This window comes from Perca flavescens, chromosome 14 (assembly GCF_004354835.1).
Source record: "Perca flavescens isolate YP-PL-M2 chromosome 14, PFLA_1.0, whole genome shotgun sequence".
In the NCBI taxonomy this organism is placed as follows: Eukaryota; Metazoa; Chordata; class Actinopteri; order Perciformes; family Percidae; genus Perca; species Perca flavescens.
In genome coordinates, this window is record NC_041344.1 from 10,887,748 (window position 1) to 10,903,230 (window position 15,483).

Genomic DNA, 15,483 nt, shown 5'->3' on the forward strand with positions numbered 1-15,483 from the left:
TTTTGACATTTTGGGCTATTTAGCTTCCGTAACATGTCAACAAAATGTAACAACCTTTAATGACCCTGTATCCCATGTTCAGATCTGTGTTCTGGAAATGTATACAAATTAGCACATATTTAATAAGATAATGCCTTATGCATATTTAAACAACATTTCACAAAATGTGTAATACAAAGAATAATTGTCTCAATGTATGTAATCAACTGGGGAAGTTTCATGATATCTATTAGTTAAAATGTGTCTCCCCTTAACGGGCAGAAACCTCAGAATAAGAATATGAGTTCCTATGGATGTGGATCAAACTATAGAGTTTGTCTATTAGGTATATGAACATCTTTTGATATTAGGATAAAAAAATAGGAAAATATTGTTTGATATTTGGTTGGAAACAAATATGTTACACTTTGGAGAAAAGTCTTGGAAACTAAAACCGAGTGAACAAAATAAAAAATCATGAAACCCAAAGAATGCATTTTAATAGAGTCAAGAAATAGAAGATTGATAAAGAGAGTAGATTTGTCCTCAGCTGTGATTTGAGCTGGAATTTTTGAACCTGGTACCAGGATCCCCATTGCAATTGTTTTTATTTTTTCATTACTGCTTTACATACAGGAAAGAGGTTAGTTTTATGAAGGTATGAGCAGTGATCTCATTCTAATTCTTTAATCCTGGATGTAACGAGCATTTAGGTTTTTGTTGGAAATTGCTGCTCAGCAATGCATTGTGTAAATACAATGTGCACAATGTGTGAGTTAGTCATCTCCTGCACAAAGTGATTAAATGGACGGAGTCATGAAATGAGTCATGAAATTACCATTTATTGTACAATCGTATATTTAAATGTTCTCGGTTGGAATCCCTCTTCTGTGAAAAACTCTGAAATAGTCTCGGGTGCTAATGAAGACACCAACAGACTGAACTTGATTGTAAGATTTTTATTTAGTATAAATTATACATTGGGGTCAATTTAAAATAAATATTTGGTGTGTGGAGCCTGACGGAGGAGTCTGTTTACTGGGTCTTCTTGAAAGACTCCCACAGAGCAGTCAGCTGAGCCTGCAGGTCCTGAGCAGTGGCATCCAGCCGGGCCCTCAGCTCCTCTCCTCTCTGAACCAGGTTCTGCTGGATCTCCTGTACTTTCTGGGTCAGCTGGGTCTCAAAGCTCTGGGTCAGGGGGATCATGCTCCTCTGAAACTCCTCCAGACTCTGCTCCATCTTCTGCTTCATCTCCTCGGTGTAGGGAACCATCTGGGCCTGCAGCTCGCTCGCGCTCTTATCCAGCTGAGCCTTCAGCTCCTGGCTCCTCTGCAGCACGGCGGCCTTCAGGGCCTCGGTGTCCATGGACTCAGCGTAGGGGGCCACCTCCTTCTTCAGCTCCTCCACCCGCCTCTGGAGGTGCGCCACTATCTCCTCAGCGTATGGCTGCATGTTGGTGCTCACAGCGGTCAGATCTTTCTCCAGACGAGCCTTCAGCTGCTCGGCCTCCTGGGTAAACTGAGTCATGAAGTCCTGGGTCAGAGGAGCGGCCTGAGCCCGCAGAGCAACGACGTAGTGATTCACTGTGTCTGCGCTCTGAGAGATCTTGGCGCTGACAGACACAGAAAAGAAAAAAAGTTATTAAATTGAAACACGCAGTATATTTCTAATGTCATTTAGCTTCTTCATCGCTCTTACTTCACTTCCTGTCCCAGCTCAGACTGTCTGATCTGCTGCAGGGAGTCCTCAGCAGTCAGTGTCGCTTTAGCAACGTAGTCCCAGAAGGCATCTTTCACCAAGTCCATATTGTTCTTGGGCTCTTGCCACAGGATGTTGGCATTGCAAACTGTGGATAAAACATTAGATTTAGTAGAACCCCAACATTCATTCAACCAGTTGTGGTTTACATGGATCAAGCTTTCGTTTCAAGGTAAAACATCACTCACCAGAGAAAAGTGCGAGAACCACAAGTACCTTCATGATTGAATTTGGACTCTGCTGGATAAAGAAAAGACAATTTTCAAAACGTGTAAAAGTGTTTAATCCGGCACTTAAGTTGAGTGTTTAAGTAATAATAAAAACTGTTACCTTAGCGAGGCAGCTTGTCTCTTCTTCACTCTGAGTTTGATGACTTGTGTTGTGAAGGCATTCGTTAAGACCTTTTATAGCCGTATTGAAGGGTAAAGTCCTTCTCTGGTTGCCCTGCTGGACAGATTCTTGTCACTGCTGGCACTCCACGTCATAATTTAAGTGCCATTAGCTTATTCATCCTGTGATGCATGCATCATCTGAATGGGTTAAGTAATGGTTTGATAACTCTAAATCGGCATTACGTGCAGTATACACAGAAGGCCGTGGGCAACAGGGTATTCAAATATTTTAATAGTCGTAGCAAATAACTTTAATTTGAATATACTTAATACATGTACAAAAAGTTTCACTTAAGGCTGCATTACTTGATATTTTTTTTTTATCTTGGGGGCCGTGCAAGGAGCTGATATAAAGAAACATTATCACCTTCTAAAGTTAGCATGGGGAACGTGTTAGCAAACGGTTACACATCCAGAAGACACTGAGCTACATAAGCATCCCACTGTAGTCGTGTTTCTGGACACTTGATGAACTTGAGTCCAATGTTCACTCTCTTTTAGCTCTGTTTTTGGTCTCCACCACATCCTGATGGAAATATCTGGCTCTTTAACCGCTAAACGCTTCACTATGTTCACCAGCTAGCCTCTATCTGTGCCTGTCTGCTTTTTGGCACTGAGCAGGTAGAGTACAATCGTTTTTTCGAGCCTAAATGAAGGCTGATGAGAGCGCTGAGTCTGAACCAAAACAGTAAAGATGAGATGCTATAGGGGAGGAACTGCAAAGTCGGCTGATAATTCTCTCTGGGTTTGTCACCTTTCACATTACACATAGTCATTCAACCTGTTAAAATACAAATAGAGGCAGTAGAAATGTTACTCGTGATTCAACATATTAGCTTATCTGTGGCTCTCTGCACACTCCAGGATCACTTAGTGACTTCTTAATAGCTTAGTTGAAGAGCATGGGTATGCACAGACACTTTGAGGGACAAGGGTAAAAAACAATAAAACGATCTTAATAAGTCCTCTGTTCACACTTTCTCATGAAAGAGAAAGTTTGTCCAAACCTTTGACTGGTACTGTACATGGGCGGATTATGAGAATGGGCCCCCAGACATGTAATAGGCCCCCAGCCCTGTCTACATTGGAACAAGACACCCAAACTTAAAGGGTCATTTGGCGTCCGTTTGTAATCGTTTTGCATTTATTTTTAGCCAATATGTGTCTTTGTATAGTCATTTTGGGTCATTTGTAGTCATTGTGCATGTATTTCTAGCTGTTTTGAATCTTTTTGTGGTGGTTTTGCATTTATTTTAATTAGTTTTTCATCTCAATAAAAAATAAATTTACTACGAAAATAATTTGTAGTAACTGGGTCTCCTTTTGGTCATTTTGCATCTATTTTTAGTCGTTTTACATTTTTCTGAAAGTCGTTTAGGGTTGTTTGTAGTTGGTACATGTTCGTTTTGTCTATTTTCAGTCATTTAGCTTCTCTTTGTGGTTGTTTTGCATCTCTGTTGTTATTTTGTGTGTGTTTTTAGCAACATTTTGTGAGTCAGAAGTCCAGGATCACTGACCTTAACCACTAATACCCATTGAGTAATTCATCCATGGTTATATACTTTTAGCATCAAGGCTGTCATTTAACGTATTCCGTCTTCACTTATGCAACTTGTGAGGAAAACAGTATTGATTCGCCACTTTATCATCAGCGAGGGACATCTTTAGTTTGATCCACTCCTCTCTATAATTTGCTTAAAGATTGTTGTGTGCGTCATATGTGAACAGTTGGATGTTTATCAGTAGTTTCACCTTAGTGGAAGACTTTATGAGTCTTATCAGTTTGTCAGGATGGAATTGTTATATAAGGAAACGTAACATTCCTCAGTAAAGATAATCTGCAGGTACAACTGGATCAAAGTCCTGCTCACGTCACTGACCTATCAAACCTCTGACAAACTTACTTTTCCTTTAAGCTGAGAGCATTCATGTGGATCAATATGTATGTTTACTCTGCGCTTCTTAAGTTAAAATGTAATCAACAGAAACAATGCAGTGGTACTGTTTGTCACAACTAAGTTAAATAGTGTGCGAGGAGTGTCTTTCCACTACAGTTAAATATGATGATGGTCTCTAGATGATGAATCCTACTGACTTTGATGATCCTCTACCTTTTCTCTTGTGCCATGAGGTTGACATTTGTAGTTTTAAGCAACATGTCTCAACAACTATTGGATGGATTGTCATGGAATTTGGTTCAGAGATTCATCGGATTACTTTGGTTTCAGACTAAATTCCTGCAAAAACTAATGGCATTCCCATGATGAGCCTCAACTGAACTTTATGTTTAGTGCTAATAAGCAAACATTAGCATGCTAATGGATGTAGACAGTTTATCAAATTATTATTATTATTGTCATTGATCATTTCTCAAATATTTAAAAGAAAATCTGATCATTGCTATTGCTAAACTATTTCTAATGTGTTCATTTTAAACATAGGAAATAAAGCTTTTCTCTCAGAGCCAAGGCTTAAAACCTATAAGGCATAATATATATATATATATATATATATATATATATATATATATATATATATATATATATATATAGGCATACAGTATATAGGCATATATATATACATATACATACTTTATTGGGGTATTGCTTTTGTATCACACATACACAATTTTTAATTTTAAATCTTAAATTAAACATTTTTGTTTCTTTAAATAGACCTAGAAAGTGTCCTAACGACAGATATTACAACAATTACAGAATAAAACCACATCTTTCAAAATAATATCTGTCTGATAGATGTCATGTTTCATCGGACAGTGTGATGTGGAAGCAGCAGCAGTGACAGCAGGGCACTCAGCGCTGGACTTCACTCCTGTTTCCCCAGTACGACTCAGCTGCCTATATATACTGAGTCATGAGCTGTGCAGGACACACACACACACACAGAATTCAACAGCTCATCCCCACAGGTGGGTCACCCGTAGGAGCACGTCACTTTCAGGTTATGAGATAAATATATAAAAAATAACCACAAAGAGCTAATTTTACACGTTTCTTTTCAGCTGCAGTGTCAGTCATGAAGGTCCTCCTGGTGCTCGTCCTTGCAGTTTTTGCTGGTAAGTAAGTTTTGTTATTTCGGTGCTGAATGAAGATGTAATTGTTTTAAGTTATGTCACTGATAAATCAATGTTGAACATGTGGTAGTAAATGATTATGACTCTTGTTCTCTCAGCAGTTTGCAATGCCAACATTGTGTGGAAAGGCCAGCCCAAGCAGCAGGTCGACATGGTGAAAGATGCTTTCTGGGAGTACGTCGCCACGGCAACCCTGACCGCTGAGGACTCCCTGAAGCAGATCAGACAGTCTGGGTTGGGAAAGGAAGTGAAGTAAGTAAGCCCTAGTCTAGGGCGACCATATTTTGATTTCCAAAAAAGAGGACACTCGGCCTGGCCTCGAGACAAATCCAGACAGTGTTGATTCTCAGAGGTTAATGAACATGCTTTATTATGCCTCAATTGTGCAAAAATAACCTCTGTAATAAAATTAAATCTGTAACAACATGTAACAAAATAATAGCTCTCTTTTAAAATAAATAAATAATATGAAATAATGTTCTAAATATGACCTCTTCTGTGTTAGAAAATCCAGCTTCAACAAAATATCTCTTAATACCTTTTCAATGTAATAAGATAAATAATAAAGACACTGAAACATATGTGCCAGCTTTGCACACGGTGCACTCCGCCTCCCACTTGTCCGGTCCCGACCGGGACGGTATGTGGGACATTTTTTTTGCAGTTCAACTGTGAAGCTGCACTAGTCTTGGTTTATGGTTGTAAGTGGCCTGATGTTTATACTTGTGCGCTAGTGTGTGCGTCGAGACGGCGTGTGTGTGTGTGTGTGTGTGTGTGTGTGTGTGTGTGGGGAGTGGGTGATATAGAGCGGGGGAGAAGTGAGAGTGACAGCGAGCGAGTCCTACCGACTCTAGAGTCATAGTGAGAGAAACAAAGTGTCTCCCCTGTGTTTTCTGACCACGGTGGGAAATCTTTAGCAGGAAACGCTTCGGCATTTTGTGTGTAATGCTGCTCCGCTGTCTGCCCTGGTCCCTGTCTGTCTGCCCTGGTCCCTGTCTGTCTGCCCTGGTCCCTGTCTGTCTGCCCTGGTCCCTGTCTGTCTGCCCTGGTCCCTGTCTGTCTGCCCTGGTCCCTGTCTGTCTGCCCTGGTCCCTGTGTATGTGCGCGTCGCAGAGCCGCTCACAAGGCAGCCTCTCGGGAATTACGTCACACAACAAAGTAGCCTACCGTAGTATTGTGTTGAGCAAAGTGCTAGTCAATTTAAGTACACGCTTAATGGTCCCATTAAAAACAGTGAAAACCGGACATTTTAATGAATTTATAAAAAAAACCCGGACACCCCGGACAGTAGGTAAAAAGTGGACATGTCCGGGCAAAAGAGGACGTTTGGTCACCCTACCCTAGTCCTAAAGTGTCAAAGACGCATTCGCTAAAACTATAAAGCACCTGCAAACTCCAAATCCTCAACAAATATTTCTTTGTAACATGAATCAGAATCAGAATCAGAATCAGAAACAGAATCAGAAAATCAGAAACAGAGAATCAGAATCGGAATCAGAAACAGAAACAGAAACGGAATCAGAAACAGAATCAGAAACAGAATCAGAAACAGAATCAGAATCAGAAACAGAATCAGAATCAGAAACAGAATCAGAGAATCAGAAACAGAATCAGAATCAGAAAGGGGTTTATTGCCACAGTAGTTACCCTATGTGGAATTTGCCTTGGTGATTGGTGCAAAGCCTACATACAAACACATTAAACATTAACAAGAATAAACAATAAATACAGAAACAGAAAAGAAACAGAGACAATATACATTCTCTTGACCAAATATGCAACAATCAAAGTTAAAAACATATTTCTAGGTGTAAGTTTCAGCAAGGAGTGGGTAATAGACACATCAAGAAGGAGCATAGGTTTTGAATGACTTATTTTTGTTTGTGTCTCTGCAGCACCCTCATCTCTGAGAGCACCGACGCCATCAACAAGCTCACCGACGCTCTCCGTACTCAGGCCGCTCCTCTGACCCAGGACCTCATGTCTAAGTTTTCCCAGGAGGCCGAGAAGCTGAAGACCCGTCTGGAGAAAGATCTGACCGCCGTGGGAAGCAGCCTGCAGCCCTACACCGAGGAGCTGGTCGCTGACCTCCAGAGGCGGGTGGAGGAGCTGAAGAAGGAGGCGGCCCCCTACGCTGAGTCCCTGGACACCGAGGCCCTGAAGGCCGTCCTGCTGCAGAAGAGCCAGGAGCTGAAGGCTCAGCTGGATAAGAGCGCGAGCGAGCTGCAGACCCAGATGGTTCCCTACACCGAGGAGATAAAGGAGAAGATGGAGCAGAGTCTGGAGGAGTTTCAGAGGAGCATGATGCAGGGAGCCCAGAGCTTTGAGACCCAGCTGACCCAGAAAACCCAGGAGATCCAGCAGAACCTGGCTCAGAGAGGAGAGGAGCTGAGGGCCCGGCTGGACGTGGATGCCCAGAACCTGAAGATGCAGCTGACTGCTCTGTGGGAGTCCTTCACTAAGATGACCCAGTAAACGGACTAATATTTATACTTAGTCTTTGTCTCTGTTGAATCAGGGTTGTGTTTACGGGACGGATAAAAAAAAGAGTGCAATACCTCATTTTGTATTCTTCGGTGGATGAAGATGCTCTAAAAGGAATAACGTCAGTATTTCCTCTGACATGTTACTGTTACAACTATGTATACAAGATTTCATCTGTAAAACAACAATAAATAGGTATAATGTATATTGTGTTGTCACTTTCTTTGTATTCATCAATTCAAAAAAAGAGCTATAAAACAAGAAATGTAACTTTTGCTTTCCAACATATTATTTACGCATCAAACATAATCTCACAAAAGGTATATTAGAGCAAGTTAATGTATCTTTTATAAAATAAAAGAAAAAAGAAAATAATTCTTTCTTATAAATGAATTCATCAAATACACACACAGCGGATTGGTTTTGCTGCTACAGCTTTATTTAATCTGGTGTGACCAGAAGCTAATGTTATCAAAACAGATTTCACATAGATTTTGCTGTGTAACTGAAATGATTGAGTCACATTGTTGACTTTACAACTGTGCTTTACTTGTGCTGTTGTTAACCCATTATCATGTTTAGGGGGAGATCACAGGTCAACAGTAGCCTTTATGTAACACGGAAGTGGTATATCATCTGAAATTCCCTCCAAAATACCACATACAACAACATAAACAAATCCGTGTTGTGATTTGGTATAAAAAATGTTTGACATTTGGAGATTTCTGCAAGAACTGCTCTTCTTTGCATGTTCTAAGCTACAGTGCGTAGTTTCTGTCTACCCCCATGAGGAATGCTAAGTTATGACAACAAAACTGCACACATTTGCAGTAACCAAGGAGGACATGGAGGATTAAAAAAATATAAATGACCCTTCAGAAGAGGTCATTATCTTCACTTGTTTTCGAAAGTCGCCGGGCGACACTATTTTCTGAACTTAGCCATACTGAGAAATACAGAGAGAGTTGCGTAGAGCTGATAGTCTTAATTAGCTTTGTATCAACTCATTTGGCAATGGCTTGAATGTAACAAGCGCGCCTTGAAGGAGGGTCTGGCAAAGTGAGACTAGAATGTGTTACGAACCCTCCCTTTTCTGCTGGCTGTTGGCCTCTTTGGCTTTATTGGCTGAGCTGGCAGTTTAGGAGGGCTCGTTAGTTGATTGGTGGACACCTGGGTAGGCCTCAACCAAGACTACTTATACAAGTCATGTTTGATTGTTCTGGGTTCTGCTTTCTCCTTCTCCTAGGCTCCGCGTCTCCTGGTTTGGGTTTGGTTTATTTCTTTTGTTGCAGTTGTCATTTGTCTACACATCTTTCACTCACACACACTACTGATCGCGCTGATTCCATATCGGTTTTGATTCTTTTGTTAACAGTAGTTTGTTAATCTTGCAATAAACACTTTATTGGCATTTTAACCTGTTTGGTCTCCCCTCTTTGGTCACATGCATTGAGTCTGTTTGTGACAAATGTAACAGATGTTAATATCAATATAAAAAGGTTATGCACTAAAGCTTCAGCTTAACATGCTTATTTTAGACAACATGACTTTGCTAATAAGTTGCAGTATTAACTACTAACGTAAACTTGATTTGTCTACTGCATTGATTTACCGCTCTGTGTTTATACAACTTGACATGTTAAGTTTTACCTTGTGTAAAAGCTAAGATGGTTTAAGGCAACATGTTTCCATGCATTTCTAGGAAAGTCAACTAATTTGAGATAACCGTGTATGGTCAATATACCTATGAAAGCCATACATCATCTGAATGCCCTAATGTAGGTCTCTTGCGGTTGTAAAGTTTCATGAGGCTCTGATTAGCCTCAAGTTTACAACAGGTCATTTTATACACTGATACAAGTTTCAAAAAACAGTCTCACTAAATCGAAAGGGCTACTAAGGGGACAAACATCTTCACACAGGAATACAATTGGTCTCATTGAATCCACAAAAGTCTCAGCTTTCCATTTATACCCAATTTGTGCAGCTGCAAGAGCAGATATAAAAAAAAAAAACACTGAGGCCCAAAGTACATTTCCACACTTACAGACAATAAAGTATTTCATTACCTTATTTTAGTCATTACCTGTATGGGAGGTTTCCAATCTAATCGGTTGTTAAAGCAGGACTATGAACCAAATCAGTTGGACATTAATGACCTTTGGCTTTTTGGCGTTGCAAAAGCATTGTGGTTGTGATAGAAAAGGGCAGTGTGATGTTCTGATTTGTTTCTGAGATGATGGCACACTGATATTACTTCGCACATAAACTGCACTGCATTTTCTTTAAGAAACTTTACGAAGCAGTTGTTGGCTACTGAAATCAAGCTATCCCACAGAGGCCTTGACCCCATGTGAATTATGATTAGATATTTTGGATGTTCCTAATTTCTGATCGGTGCTTGGTGTACTTTCATTGTGCGACGTGGAGCCAAAATAACACACACACACACACTGCAATAAAAGATGCCAACATGCTGGGAACTTCGGACGCAGGTCGGCAATCAAAGCCATCTAAACTGTATAAATACTGAGTGACAAGATCAGTCAGTCTCACACAGACGACACAGATCAGGATCACCGAGGTAAGCGTCAGACCATTCCTATGCTCCTTTAACAGCTGTTTGGTCTTGTACTGGCTGAATTCAAGTTTTTGACTTGTTTGTCACGGTGTCAAATAATTAGTTTAAAAGTTTGTGTTTATTCAAACTAAATGTGTAAAGAGTCTGATTAAAAAAAAAATGGTCATGTTGATTATGCATTATACATTTAAGTTTTAAAGAAAGAAATAGGCCTATAGGCGTGACTGAATTTACTAAAACCTGTATGTCAGTGTTGAGACCATTTTAACCCATTTATTGAACGTATTTATTGTATGATTTTCCAGATATCATCATGAGGGCGTTTGCAGTAATCCTTATGCTGGCTGTCCTCTCAGGTGAGTTTAAAATGCCTTCTTAGGGACACATACAAACTCTGATGTAAGAAACTTCTTCAATCTTTTTACTGACTTTTTGACATAACAGAGAAAGGGAAGAAGACATGCGTACATTTAAAAGAAGAAAATTACATACACAAACATAAACAAAAACAGTATCTACCAGGGCTGGACTGGGACAAAAAATTGGCCCTGGCATTTTTGGCTCAGGCGGCCCACACCCGCTGTGATTGGTCAGACACACTCCCTGCAGACAGTCCTCTTAAAGTATGCGTGCATTCTATCATATGAGTTGCCTAGTGTTCAGCGTTCATGTGATCGTTTTGGATCCTTCAAGAGGGGTGTCAAGATTTATCTGTTGATCTTACACTTAAATAATTAATTCATTCTTGGAATTATGATTTGTATATTTATGGTATTTTTATATATATTTTTATTATTGATATTTGATATTGTATTGTCATTATTGTTATTATTACTATTTTGCTTAATATTGGCTTAGCAACTTTACATTTAATTTGAACTATTGTAAGATTCATATTTTGTCGCTTTGGACAAAAGTGTCAGCTAAATACAACAACCATAACCATAACCCTTCCCTCCCAAAAGATACACTAAAGCTGAGAGTAGTGTATGCCCTGGAAGAGCACCAATACGAGAGAAGCTAATTAAGCCATTCAAGGAACACTGATGCTTGTATCAACACTGATCACAGACTTTTCAGCTACCCAACAGGCTAACCGCTAGCATTTTCAATGTAAGCTTAAACAGTTAGGTTACTTGACAGCCACTAACTTTAATGTTACAGACAAACTGCTTGTTGTCGTTATGACGTGGCACACGCGCGCACGCACACACGCACACACACACACACACGCGCACACACACAAACACACACACACACACAAACGCACACACACACAGCCTCCCTCCCTCCCTGAGAGTCCCTGTTAATTTGCCTACTCCTTACCACGTAGTTCTCTACTTCCATATTTTCCTCACTCGCTCCCGTGGCCCTGTCGCCTCCTCCTCGCGGCTTCTTCCCTGTCATGAAGCTGTTTCTGCTTCTCTGTATAGCCAGCCACCTCTCCTCCTCCTCGGCTTCAGGTAATGCTGATGTTGAAGCAGCTACGACAGCCCCAAACATGTCCGAAATCTTTGAGGAATCCGCCTGTAGATTCTTAATTCTTTTTCTCCTGTAATTTCTCTGCACCTCCCTTACACTTTAGTGGTCGTTTGTCCATTTTAACGTGGATGCTAAACTTCCAGCATAACTATTACAGCTTGTGTCTCAGGGCTGGGAGGCGTGGCCATGGTGGGATTCGTAAATTTGCGGCCCGGAGTGCGGAAGCGATATTACGAATCCCACTATGGCCACGCCAAGACCCGCCCTTCAATAGCGTTCACACACTACTATTGGCCAGGCGTCCACGCTTACATGTACAGGTCCTATCCCCTGACCAATCCCCTAACCCTAACCTTAACCACTCGAGGTGAAATGCCTAACCCCAACCAATCGAGCTGCTTCGTAGGGCAGGTCTTGGCGTGGCCATAGTGGGATTCGTAATTTTGCAGTGCGGAAGGGGGGTCCCTGGATTTGATTGGTTCAGGCCAGTGCCAATAAAGAAAATTAACCAATGGGCCGCTGTGAATTCTTTATGGGCCGGCCCGGCCAAAAAATTAAAAAAGGCCTATTTATATCGGCTATTCGGCCCAAAAGTGCGTCGGCCCACCGGGAAAATGCCCGGTATGCCAGATGGCCAGTCCAGCCCTGGTATCTACAAAAAGTATTTCCTGGTGATGAAGTTGCCGACCGCTGTAAAGTTAGTGAATGAAAAGCTGTAAAAGAACAGAAAGGAAGGAAAGGAGGATAGACAGAACGAAAGAAAAGGGAAAGAAAGAAGGGAAGAGGGAGAGACAGATATATTTTGTCTCTTTTTTTCAAGTATAATATATATAAAAAAGCGACAAAAACCTTGGAAAAAAACTCAACGTCAAAAGGCGACAATGTCAGAAAAAGCGCCAAAAACGTCGACAAAAATTGAAAAAAAAAAAATTGAAAAAAGCAACAAAAACGCTGGAAAAAGCGGGAAACATATCAGAAAAAAAAATATATATATATATATATACATATAATTATTGTATTAAATGCACAAATTGTAGGAACTGACAGGATTACATTTCTGTGAAATTTTTTCTGTGTCCTACAGTTTCTTTCGTGGTTTCTAAAGGCCTTTGGACCTCTTTAGTCTTCATGTCATCCAAATATGGGTCCCAGATTTTATAAAGAGATTGTCCTTCAGAGATGAAGAGAAAGGACACTTGTTACATTTTGCAGCCAGAAGTTTAATCCACAATCCAACGCAAAATGTCTCCATCTTTTAATTGATTTATCATTTTTATTCCACATAAAAAAAATGTGAATATTTGAGTTGTTTGTCTCTGTTCAAAACCTAGGCTGCCATGCAAGAAGTGTGCCTGATGATGAGGAGAGGAACCCCTGGGAAGTCACGGTCGACAAGTTTAACGAATATTTGACGAAGGCCGACGAGGTGGTGAGGGACATCAAGAGCTCCCAGATCAGCCGGGAACTGGAGTGAGTTCATTTACGTCACAGTGATGAATTTAGGATAAGTTATCAAAGTAATAAATCAATATATTTTATATTATATTTTATTTTTGCTCTGACCCCTTTGGATCCAAAATACTAAACAAAAATCCCTAAATGTATCTGTCTTGCCCCCCGCCCCCAACAGCACCCTAATCCAGGACAGCATGGCTGAGCTGGCCATGTACAAAGACGACCTGCAGACCAAGCTGGCCCCCTTCACCCAGGACGCTGCAGAGACTCTGGGCAAAGACCTGCAGGAGCTGTTCAACAGACTGGGCGATCACATGAGCCAGGCCAGGGAGCAAATGGAGAAGTACGCCCAGGAGCTGCAGACCACGATGGAGCAGAACGCCGACGACGTCAGCGTCAGGATGTCCGCCTACACCCGCAAGCTGAAGAAACGCCTCAACAAGGACACGCAGGACATCAAGAGGTGAGTGAAATCCTCTGAAGCAGGGAGGCTGTTCACTTGAGGCCGATGGGAAACTCTGTCCAGTAAGAGGCTCAGATCGTTTCTCTAACTTTTACCAACCAAACTTTTAATTGTTTTATTTTGTTTTAGAAGTTCTTCCTCGAAAACTTTTTTACAGATCTGTTTTAATACTTATTCACTTTTTAATTGTCTCATTGCATGTTTTTAATATATGTTCCCAAAAAGCATTGGATTGTTTTTTTTTTGGTGGTTGATTCTGATCATTTGTATGTTTTGTATACTAAATATCTTAAATACTGACTTTTTTGACATATACATACTTCCATTCTGCTTAAGTATGATGTTAGACTGACTTTTCCTTATAAGTATTTTTACACTGTAGTAGTGGTACATTTAAGTATAAAAATCTGAATGCTTCTTCCAACACTGCAGTTATACAACATATAATAACACTTTCTTTACAACATGCTGAAGCTATGTGATGAATCAGATGTTTTTGAGTCTTATTCTTCACTCAGTCAGAACTGTTCTGTGCTTTTCTCAGAGTTGTTACTGACTTCTTTGAGGAGCTTCAAACCCGCACCTCAAACAACATGGACGACATGAAGACACGTTTAGACCCCTATTTTGCTCACGTGCGTGACAACGCCCAGGCCAAGATCACCACCCTGAATGATCTGCTGAAGTCGCAGGCGGAGAACATGATGGACAAGATTCGGATCAAAGCTGAAGACCTGCGATCCACCCTGGAGGAGAAGTGGAAGGAGCTGAAGAACTGGTTTAATCTGTAGGCTAGTCTCCATGTTTAGTGATAACATGTAAGCCCTGCTGTAATCAAACAGTCCTGGACCGTCTGCTTATCCATCACTTTCTGTATCAAAACCACCTCCGGAAACTGTTTTTAAAATAAAGATAATCCTTGTTTCATCACAAATGTCCACCACAGTCTGAATGTCTCACTGAAGGTCCTTCAATAAAAAACAGCTGAAAATCAATGATGTCATCAATGATGTCATCAACAATGTCATCATTTATACTCATCTTGACCAAATTGCATCCATTGCTTGAACATACTAAATAATTACAAATAGAAGCAGAATTTTTCACTTTAGGGGTGTATCAACACAGACTGCACAAGTGGCTCAATTTATTCCAAAATAACACAAAAAAACTAACCGACCGAGGCAGCGGTAGATCAGCAACTCCTGTGTTCTGCGAGATAAAATTATGTTTTTGTCTTCTTCTTCTTCTTTTTTGAGGTTTATTGGAAGTTGGCAAACAACGATTGGTGCATTTCCGTGTGTGGGGATCAGAAATAACTAATATCTACAATATTCAAATACGTAAAATAGCCTAAAATAATAACGCAAAAAATATATAAATAACTAAACTCATCTTCTCAATTATATTCATTTGTCTAGGATACTGAAATTGGCTACTTGATGACACTCATTTCTTGAGTTCTTTTGACAAATATCTATTAGATCACACAGTACTTTTATCTTTGTGAGGTTTTGAATCAAATGCCTTCTGTCTTTCTCATATTTTTGACAATATAACATAATATGCTCTATTGTTTCTTCTTGCCCAGAGTAGTTTTCATACTTCTATTGTAATTTTTTCTATTCTATATTCTACAACGTATCTTGACTTTGCAGTACTTGGTTTTTATTTTCTCTTGCACTAAAACATCAAGGCAAATTCGTTGTATGCGAAAACCTACTTGGCTAATTTTCCTAACATACAAATATTTTTTTATTATATTACTAACAGCAACACTTTCTTCTTTAACCAT

At 40.2% G+C, this 15,483-nt stretch overlaps 3 protein-coding genes across 4 annotated transcripts; 2 read left to right on the forward strand and 1 right to left on the reverse strand.

Moving 5' to 3' along the window:
• Positions 1–1,014: 1,014 nt before the first annotated feature.
• LOC114567578 (apolipoprotein A-IV) lies at positions 1,015–2,166 on the reverse strand. The gene is made up of 4 exons (XM_028596636.1): positions 2,068–2,166; positions 1,926–1,977; positions 1,678–1,825; positions 1,015–1,591 (listed from the first exon to the last, which is right to left on the reverse strand). Exons 2-4 carry the CDS (start codon positions 1,957–1,959, stop codon positions 1,015–1,017), a joined length of 759 nt encoding a protein of 252 aa, XP_028452437.1. The 5' UTR covers positions 1,960–1,977; positions 2,068–2,166.
• Positions 1,886–7,705, forward strand: LOC114567577 (apolipoprotein A-I). The gene is made up of 5 exons (XM_028596635.1): positions 1,886–1,909; positions 4,907–5,058; positions 5,152–5,205; positions 5,322–5,475; positions 7,119–7,705. The coding sequence occupies exons 2-5, from the start codon at positions 5,004–5,006 to the stop codon at positions 7,696–7,698; spliced, it is 843 nt and encodes a 280-aa protein (XP_028452436.1). The 5' UTR covers positions 1,886–1,909; positions 4,907–5,003; the 3' UTR covers positions 7,699–7,705.
• Positions 7,706–10,275: 2,570 nt separating this feature from the next.
• On the forward strand, positions 10,276–14,621 carry apoea (apolipoprotein Ea). Of its 2 annotated transcripts, XM_028596638.1 has the most exons (5): positions 10,276–10,291; positions 10,594–10,644; positions 13,102–13,240; positions 13,401–13,688; positions 14,233–14,621. In XM_028596638.1, exons 2-5 carry the CDS (start codon positions 10,602–10,604, stop codon positions 14,477–14,479), a joined length of 717 nt encoding a protein of 238 aa, XP_028452439.1. In that variant the 5' UTR covers positions 10,276–10,291; positions 10,594–10,601; the 3' UTR covers positions 14,480–14,621. The 2 variants fall into 2 exon arrangements, with proteins under 2 accessions (XP_028452439.1, XP_028452438.1); XM_028596637.1 differs by lacking the exons at positions 10,276–10,291; positions 10,594–10,644 and adding an exon at positions 11,599–11,751.
• The last annotated feature ends 862 nt before the right edge of the window (positions 14,622–15,483 follow it).

What these genes read in the sequence shown, in the direction of transcription:
- LOC114567578 (XM_028596636.1), bottom strand. Translation starts at nt 1,959, where the DNA reads ATGAAGGTACTTGTGGTTCTCGCACTTTTCTCTG. An exon ending in GGTTCTCGCACTTTTCTCTG is followed by an intron (nt 1,826 to 1,925) that starts GTGAGTGATGTT and finishes TTTTATCCACAG; the next exon opens with TTTGCAATGCCAACATCCTG. An exon ending in GAGCTGGGACAGGAAGTGAA is followed by an intron (nt 1,592 to 1,677) that starts GTAAGAGCGATG and finishes TGTGTCTGTCAG; the next exon opens with CGCCAAGATCTCTCAGAGCG.
- LOC114567577 (XM_028596635.1), top strand. Translation starts at nt 5,004, where the DNA reads ATGAGCTGTGCAGGACACACACACACACACAGAATTCAACAGCTCATC. An exon ending in TCAACAGCTCATCCCCACAG is followed by an intron (nt 5,059 to 5,151) that starts GTGGGTCACCCG and finishes GTTTCTTTTCAG; the next exon opens with CTGCAGTGTCAGTCATGAAG. An exon ending in CGTCCTTGCAGTTTTTGCTG is followed by an intron (nt 5,206 to 5,321) that starts GTAAGTAAGTTT and finishes TTGTTCTCTCAG; the next exon opens with CAGTTTGCAATGCCAACATT.
- apoea (XM_028596637.1), top strand. Translation starts at nt 11,694, where the DNA reads ATGAAGCTGTTTCTGCTTCTCTGTATAGCCAGCCACCTCTCCTCCTCC. An exon ending in CAGATCAGCCGGGAACTGGA is followed by an intron (nt 13,241 to 13,400) that starts GTGAGTTCATTT and finishes CGCCCCCAACAG; the next exon opens with CACCCTAATCCAGGACAGCA. An exon ending in GACACGCAGGACATCAAGAG is followed by an intron (nt 13,689 to 14,232) that starts GTGAGTGAAATC and finishes TGCTTTTCTCAG; the next exon opens with AGTTGTTACTGACTTCTTTG.